Source organism: Haliaeetus albicilla, chromosome 2 (assembly GCF_947461875.1).
Source record: "Haliaeetus albicilla chromosome 2, bHalAlb1.1, whole genome shotgun sequence".
Taxonomy (NCBI): Eukaryota; Metazoa; Chordata; class Aves; order Accipitriformes; family Accipitridae; genus Haliaeetus; species Haliaeetus albicilla.
In genome coordinates, this window is record NC_091484.1 from 41,124,597 (window position 1) to 41,132,933 (window position 8,337).

An 8,337-nucleotide genomic window follows, 5' to 3' on the forward strand; every position below is an offset into this window, starting at 1 on the left:
TTCCCCATATTTCATATTTTGTACACCTGATACAAACAGGTATATAGTATGAACTGGAGATCATAAAAGATTGAATGAGATAATAACATATGCTGGCATTTTAATAAGAAAAAAGAAGATCTTGATGCACATGCTGTAGAACTCCCCAGTCTCAGAAAGCCACAGATATAAGAATGTTTAGTTTCAAAAGCAAAGCTCTGCTGAAGATTATACCCTAGAATATCTACCTGCTAAATTTGGTTCCTCTCTTCTCACAGACTTTCAAACTTAGGATTTGCCAATGCTCAGCAAGTGCATGACTTTACAAAATGAAAGCTTGAGTTTACACACAGAATAAAAAAGGGAGATAGAAATTTGTTTAAGTTTTCGGCCAACAGATTTATTGACAGAGATCAGCATTACTACATGCAAAAAAAAAAAAAACCTGGACTTTGCTTCCAGACACATGTTGATAAAAACACACCTGCTCACAGAATGCCAAGCCACCTTTCTCCCTTTATTTCTCTTTGTTGTCTTCCTAAATAACTGTGGTCTCTACGTGTATCTCTTCTCATTTTATTACTCTAACACCTCTTCTAATACAGACATATTTATCCCACTGGATCGCTTTCTGTCTAGGTCTATAGTTTTGACAAACTGTGAGGTTCCATAAGCATTTACTGGAGACCCCTGGAAGCAAGCAGCTCTGAGGAAACACATATACCACATGCCATTTGCTGCCTTCAAGATTCTCAAACTCCTACCACTTCAAGGTCTCTTTAAGAAAGATGTGAACAAGTCTCACACAAAAATAAAGCAAGCTCACTGCCAACTGTCAGAGCAGCTAAGAGAAGTTCACAAGATGCTTAAATCCACTTTGAACTGCAAGATGGACTCACTGTAAATTCATTTTACAGAACATTATACGAACTGTTGTAGGAAATTACATTATAGGAAACCATAGCTAGTTGCACCGAGGAAAATATTATGCAAAACCAAAAAAGTGACCAAAAAAAACCCACTACGTACAAATAAGTGGAACATAAATTAATTCACAGATCAGGTATCTGAAGAGCCTAAATCCCATGAATGCACAATGTGTCATCACTATCACCTCTGAAAAATCAGAATCTCATAAATACGGAGAGTAAGAAATAGAAAGTGAAAAAGTCTCCATAAACACAGATATGCAGTCCCTAGCCCTCAAATTTGGTTCAGCAAAGGTAAGCAATGAAATAGGCTATTCCATAAAAATTGCTACAAATGAAGGGTACAATCTTTAACACTTTCAACCTAAATGCAGCTTATATATGATAGTGAAAGGCCAAGTAAACTATCATGGTATGAAGATTGTATTAGTTTGTCTAGTAATAGTGGCTGTACCACCTGTCATCATCCTAGATGACACTTCAAGCTCGAAGAGTATATCCTCTTCTACCAAACAAGAAAGAAAAAGTCAAAATTATGCAGGTGCATAAAATAAATAAAAATAGAAAGAAAAAAATATGGAACCAGTGAAAAAAAGAAAAATAACAGAGACTGCAAGTAAGAAAGGAAAGGAAAAAAAGGCAGCAAGTGCTCTGAGTTATGAAAACAGACAACCAGTAGAAGCACAGACTAAAACCAAAATAAAATACATTTCTGTGCACGTGATTTTCATGCACAAACATACAGTTCTGAAATCTCAACTGGAACTACTATTCAAATGTCAATTTTCTGTTTGTGACTCAAAAGCCTACAGAGTAATCAGCAGGCAAAACATTTAAAGTATTGGATATTCCACAAACACGCATTTTACAGATCAACTAACGATGTTGTGTTTTGCATGAAGGTATGAAATCTGCATGGGACGGACCTGTTTCCTGAGGTTACTCCATGTATTTTTTTAAGAGCAGTTTTACATCACTGATGTAAGTTACTAAAACTCCAGAACATTTTCCAAAAACAGACTACATTTTACTTTTTCCACTGTGTTTTGCAGACTTGCTCTGCAAAAGCAGACAACAAGAAGCATCTTAAGGTTTACTACTCATGCCAGATTCTCCAAAAGGTTTCATATCAAAAACTAGGGACCTACGCAACTAGATTCAAACTCTGTGAACTGCTGAACTAAGCAGGCAGAAGAATATTCAGTATATATGATGATAAGAGATTTTTCCCAGAAGTATTATTAACAGTCATATCTAAAATAAATATGGACGACATAACTTTAAAGGTAGTGCTGTCAAATTTTTCCACTCATGTTGTATTTATTCAAACTGTAACACAAAGTTGTAGTAATCAGTTCTTAGCAGCTATACAGATTACCGTTCACATTTGCAAAATGGTATTCATCGGAGGTAATACCAGAAAGTTGAATAATTTTATATTCCAAAGTGCTATCATTTCTGTAGGAACTAAGAATCTTGACTTGGGTATTCGTGAAATGTAATCTGAAACATATTTCCTTATCTCATGCTGCTTGATCTTAATATATCATGAATCCCTAGGTATTGTATGTATCCTTGTTTGGTCCCCAGAGAGGCAGAAGGTAGCTGTATAATCAAATCATGCACTACAAAGTAGCATGATGGCATGATACACACTGCAAACAAAGCTAGTATCTTTCTTGGGCTACCACAGAAGAAACAAAACAGTGCTAGGAAATATCAGACCTGTAAAAAAATCACTGGCAAAACCAGTAAATATTAAGTTATTCCAACACCAAGCTCAGTTGCCCCTTGTCTATTGTTATAATTTCTTTAACACACACACATACACACGTATACGCCCAGCATTACTGCTCGAACAGGAAGGGTGGGTGCAGGCTGTCAAATGTGTTCCACTGCTGACTGCTCTTGCTCTCCCCTTGGTTTTTATAGAAAGGTCCAGGAGACGGTAACACAACTTGAGATACACTACTAGTCTTGAATTTGTACACATTTTTCTACCATCCACCCAACAGAACAGAGGTAACGGGCAAAACATGGACTGAACAATGTTAAGAGAGTGGAATGATTGTAGGGAATTTATGTTGTTCTAACTGCAGTGAAGGGATGAGAGGTGGATTGTGTGTGAATACTGCCCACTTCTATTCAGTGCTGTGATGATGTTATTTTGATTTTGGTGTGGGGAATTCTTTTTTTGTTGATGTGACTGAAGTTTGTGAAGATGATGTGATGAATGAGGATTTCAATGATAATTCTTAAATATGTGATTCACAGAGGCAAGGGGCAGAATATATTTGGTTCCAAGGTTCTGATAGCCAGGGGAGGTTACAGGGGTGGCTTCTAGGAGAAGCTTCTAGCAGCTTCTCACATGTCCAACAGAGCCAATGCCAGCCGGCTCCAAGACGGACCCGCCGCTGGCCAAGGCCAAGCCCATCAGCGACAGCGGTAGTGACTCTGCGATAACAGATTTAAGAAGGGGGAAAAAACTGCTGTAAAAACAGCAGCCAGAGAGAGAGGAGTAAGAATACATGAAACAACTCTGCAGACACCAAGGTCAATGAAGAAGGAGGGGGAGGAGGTGATCCAGGCGCCGGAGCAGAGATTCCCCTGCAGCCCATGGGGAAGACCATGGTGAGGCAGCCTGTCCCCCTGCAGCCCAGGGAGGTCCACGGTGGAGCAGATATCCACCTGCAGCCTGTGGGGGACCCCACGCCAGAGCAGGTGGCTGCATGGGAAGGAGGCTGTGACCCTGTGGGAAGCCTGTGCTGGAGCAGGCTCCTGGCAGGACCTGCAGATCTGTGGAGAGAGGAGCCCATGCTGGAGCAGGTTTTCTGGCAGGACTTGTGACCCCGTGGGGGACCCACGCTGGAGCAGTGTGCTCCTGAAGGACTGCACGCCGTGGAAAGGACCCATGCTGGAGCAGTTCATGAAGAACTGCAGCCTGTGGGAAGGACCCACACTGGAGAAGTTCATGGAGGACCGACTCCCATGGGAGGGACCCCACGCTGGAGCAGGGGAAGAGTGAGGAGTCCTCCCCCTGAGGAGGAAGGAGCAGCGGAGACAACATGTGATGAACTGACCCCAACCCCCATTCCCTGTCCCCCTGCGCCACTGGCGGGGAGGAGGTAGAGAAAATTGGGAGCAAAGTTGAGCCTGGGAAGAAGGAAGGGGTTGGGGGAAGGTGTTTTAAGATTTGGTTTTATTTCTTATTACCCTACTCTAATTTCATTGGTAATAAATTAAATTAATTTTTTCCCTAAGTTGAGTCTGTTTTGTCCGTGACAGTAGTTGCTGAGTGATGTCCCTGTCCTTATCATGACCCATGAGCCTTTTGTTATATTTTCTCTCTCCCGTCCAGTTGAGGAGGGGAGTGATAGAGCAGCTTTGGTGGGCACCTGGCATCCAGCCAGGGTCAACCCACCACAGCTGATTTTGGAAGCATATAAATACCTAAGAACACAACAAATCTAGCTTGATTTAGATCTAGCTGATCTTGATTAAATTCAGTTCTTAAGTACGTGAATTTGTGCATTTTATGGCTAGTACAGCCATTATACCAATGGAGTCATTTCTCTATGTCCTCTGAACCTTTTCGGTGGAGTCGGGAAAGCTAAGCCAAAAGTGTCATCTCTAAGAACCGTGGATTTAAGAAAAGAGAACAACTGTATTTGTATAAATAATTGTATTAAAAAACCATTCACATTCCTTTTTCTCCAATCTGCATTCTACCATCGATGCTCCCCCTATTTTTCAAGCTGAAACATCAGCATTCAGAATATGCAGAGCCAAGTATAAATAAAGATGTTTCTATAGGTGAAGTACAACACAGCCTACTGTTAAACGACCTGTCACTTTTAACAAAACGAATGCTCCCTATTCTACCTTCTCCCACCCCCAGCCCAATGAGCTCCAGAATCTCTCATCACCTGCTGTGTGCCTGTCACACACACAAGCCAATGGAGCCACAAAATTGCTCTGCACAGGTGCATCCCAAATAACAAGGATACAGTGTAATCCACGTCTTTCCCTGCCAGGCTGGTGCCCATGTTGTCTTTTTACAAGCCAGCTAGTTTCTCTCACCTTCTCCAACAGGAGTTAGAGCCTTCTGTTTTAATAAACCTCAAAACACGACGCCCTCCCCCCACCCCCAACCCCCAAGCGTGGATGTGTATAAAGCCATCCTCTCACTGTTGTCCACTTCTGACAAAGAAAGAACCAAGTCCCCCCACCACAGGAACAAAAAAAAAAAAAAAAAAAGAAAAAGAAAAAAAGCCGCCTATCCTTTCATCTAGAGCCAAGGCTCTGTGAGCCAAATCTATCAACCCGCATCCCCCTGCCTCTGTCACAGAGAAAGAACCAAGACCCCGATGGGGAGGAGCAAGTGCTCTTACCTTAATTATGCTGCTCCTCCGGGGGATGCCAGGTTTGCCTTCTCGCTGTTGACCGGTGGAAAATCCTTTCTCTTTGCTGCAGCTCTCCGGGCTTGCAGGAGGAGCCGATCCCGGCTCCTGGCCGGCTCCCGCTAGGGCACAGTCCCCGTTGGAGACCCGGCTGCCCGCACTGTCAGAGCGGGATCTCCCGCCGCCGCCGCCACCTCCACCTCCTCCTCCTCCTCCTCCTTCCCCATCTCCTGCCTTGAAGGCCACCTTCCCTTGGGCCGGCCCCGGGGAGGAAGGGAGCCCCCCGCCGCCGGTGCCGCCACCGCTGCCAAACTCCGCCATCAGCCTCCCTGACTACAGCAGAAACAATATTGCTGTCCCCCTCCCCTCCTCCTGCAGCTGCTCGGCGGTGGCTCTTCTTCCGCTTTCTGTGTATTTACGATCGGGGGATTTTGAGCAAAAGTCTCTCCCCTCCGCACATTTGGCAGCTGAGGCCGCGTAGCTCCGGCAGGGGGGACAAACGTCTCGGTTGCGTCTCGGCGAGCACCAGTGCTTCAGCACCTGGGGAAGGAAAAGAAACGAAACGTGACAGCCTGCCCGCACACGAGGCGGCGGCGGCGGGCGGAGGAGCGTTACACCACGGCGCGCTCCCCCACAGACACACGCGCGCGGGAGGGGAGGGGAGGGACCGCGCGAGGTCTCCGCGAGGCGCCACGCCACGCCAGCCACACGCGCGACCCGGCGGGTCCGGTCCGGTGCGGTGCGGTGCAGCACAGCGCCGCGGGGGCCGCGCGGGGACGGGGGGCAGCCCCGCCGCGGGGCAGAGGGGCCGGCCCGGCCGCTGCCCGCTGCGGGGGGGAGGGGGGGGAGCGGGAAGGTTTGAGGGGGACTGGAGGAACCGCGCGTGAGGGCTGCTCAGCCAGGAGAACAAGAGAGACGGTGATGGCGGTATTCTCACCCTTACGGTGAAACCCACAGTGGCAGAGCAGCGAGGCGGGAGCGAAAAGAGAACTTGGAGAACAACGCGCCCCAAACCCGCCGGCCCCAGCCCGGGGGAAAGCCCGTCCCACGCGCAGCGGGGACGACCCGCCGCAGCCCCTCTCCGGCCACGCGCGACGGATCGAGAAGCGGCGGAACGCGAGCAACGCTGCCGCCGCCGCCGCCGCCCCGCGGGGCACCCTCCCAGGCGCCATCCGCAACTTTTCTCCCCTCCCCGCTGCCCGCCGACATCCAGCCGCCTCACAGCGGCTACAGCCGCGGCCCGGGCAGCGGCACCCTCCCGAGCCGCTACCCGCGCTGCCTCCCCCCCGCAGCCGGCCCCCTCCCGCACGCTGCGCCCCCGCTACCCACCTCGGCGGCCAGGTGGCAAGGGGAGCCACCCCCCCGCTGCCGCCGCTGCCGCGGCTGCTGCAGTAGCCGCTTTTTCCCCCTCTCCCCTCCTCCCCGCTATGGTCGCCGCCTCTGCCCGGAGCCGGATACAGAGAGAAACTGATTCATGTGCTCGCTTCCCTCGCTCTCCGCTGCCGCCGCCGCCGCCTCCCCCGGCTCCGAGCTCGGCGACGGCCCCGAGGGGGGAAATGCCGGCAGCGCCGAGGGGACAGGCAGCCCCGGCCGCCCCCGCTGGGAAACTCTCCGGGGAAGGCAGAGTAAGCGAGCCGGGCTCGCCCCCCCCCCCCCTCCTCCGCCCGCCGCTGCCGCCAATCACAGGGGCCGGCCCCGCGCGCATTGGGCGGCCCCGCCGCCAGCACCCCCCTCCGGCAGCTCGGGGGCGCTCCGCCGGAGGGCAGGTCCCGCGCCCGCCCCGCCGCCGGAGGCGGCCGGCCCCTTCCCTCGCCCCGGGGCTGCCGGTGGATTCCTGCACACGCTGCCTCCCCGCGCAGACGCCCCTGGCTAACACAGGAGAAAGCCCGCTCCTCGGCGCCCCGCGCCCGGCCGCGTCCCCCGCTCCTCCCCGCCGCGGGGCCGGCGCAGCGCTGCTCGCCCCGGACGGCGGGAGCCCTTCCCACCCCTCCCGTCGGGGCCCCGCGCCCTTCAGCCGCCCTGCCCAGCGCCCGCGCCCATCGAACGGGCCGGGGCGCGGGGCGACGGCGGCGGGGGCACGCAGGAAGGGCGGGGGGGCGGCGGCCCAACGGTCGCTCCCGCCCGCCGTGAGGTGACCGGCGGCCGCCGGGGAGGTGGCCTCGCCCTGCCCTGCCCTGCCCTGCCGCCGGGGCTTCTGCGGAGCTCGCAGCCGGCGGGGGCTGGTGAGTCCGGTTAGATCCGTTAATTAATACAGGGGAGAAGGTGACGGAGCGCTGGAATATTAAAAGCTTAACGAGAACTGCAACTTCGCGGTTACCCTAGCTAAGAGTGGCGTCCACAAAAAGCAGGCACAGCCGGTGTGCCCTTACGTACCCCACGCATACCTGTTTACGTGTGCTATGAGACAAACACAAGTGACTTCACGTATGAGGAATAATTCAAAGAGCCACACGTTTATTTTTACCTCTTGACACGGCTGCGTATTGCAAGAGCTTGATATTTCATGACTATGTTGAATAAAGGGAAATGAAATGCCGCAGTTGAGGCACTTGGCCCTCTGCTTGAAATTCAGAAGTTGAGTCAGACGCGGAGGCACTACGTTGAGATCACGGGCAAAATTAGGAATCGCAGAAATAGGAGTGCAAAGAGTCACGCTGAGCAAAGAGACACCTAAGACGGCCCACACCATCTGACCTTTGGCATTTGGTTGAAGTGCTTAATGCAGGAGCTAGACTCGGATTATAGTCGAACGAAAGCACTACGCTTTTAATTTAGGTTGCCCCAGTTGCTCTCTGGAGATCATTGACTGTGTCTGGAGCCTTGGCATCAGAGATCAGACACTTATCGTAGATACCTAGAATAAGGCAGCATAAACACCTCCCTTCGGTGTGCTGGTGCAGAGTCAGGTGGTGGAAGCGCTGGAGCGAAGAGTACATTTTCAATCCTGTCCCTAGGCTCCAGGGCCTTCCCATGGACTGCAGAGCAGTACCTCCACCCGTTGGTGGCCCACTGCCTTGAGCTGTCTCCAA

The 8,337-nt window shown here is 51.2% G+C and overlaps 1 protein-coding gene across 7 annotated transcripts in view; it reads right to left on the reverse strand.

Moving 5' to 3' along the window:
• PLCL2 (phospholipase C like 2) overlaps positions 1–6,935 on the reverse strand; it is a 110,190-nt gene extending 103,255 nt beyond the window's left edge. For 4 of the 7 annotated variants that reach the window (XR_011322363.1, XR_011322368.1, XR_011322365.1 and 1 more), the window contains exons 1-2: positions 6,638–6,933; positions 5,300–5,848 (exon numbers count right to left, since the gene is read on the reverse strand). Coding sequence is in view for 2 of the 7 variants with exons in the window: in XM_069772175.1 (XP_069628276.1) it covers positions 5,300–5,629 (330 nt within the window). In the remaining 5 variants the exon portion in view is untranslated. Of the gene's footprint in view, positions 1–4,609; positions 4,664–5,299; positions 5,849–6,637 lie in introns of those variants that run through there. The other 3 variants (XR_011322369.1, XM_069772165.1, XM_069772190.1) reach the window with 3 other exon arrangements.
• Positions 6,936–8,337: the final 1,402 nt, after the last annotated feature.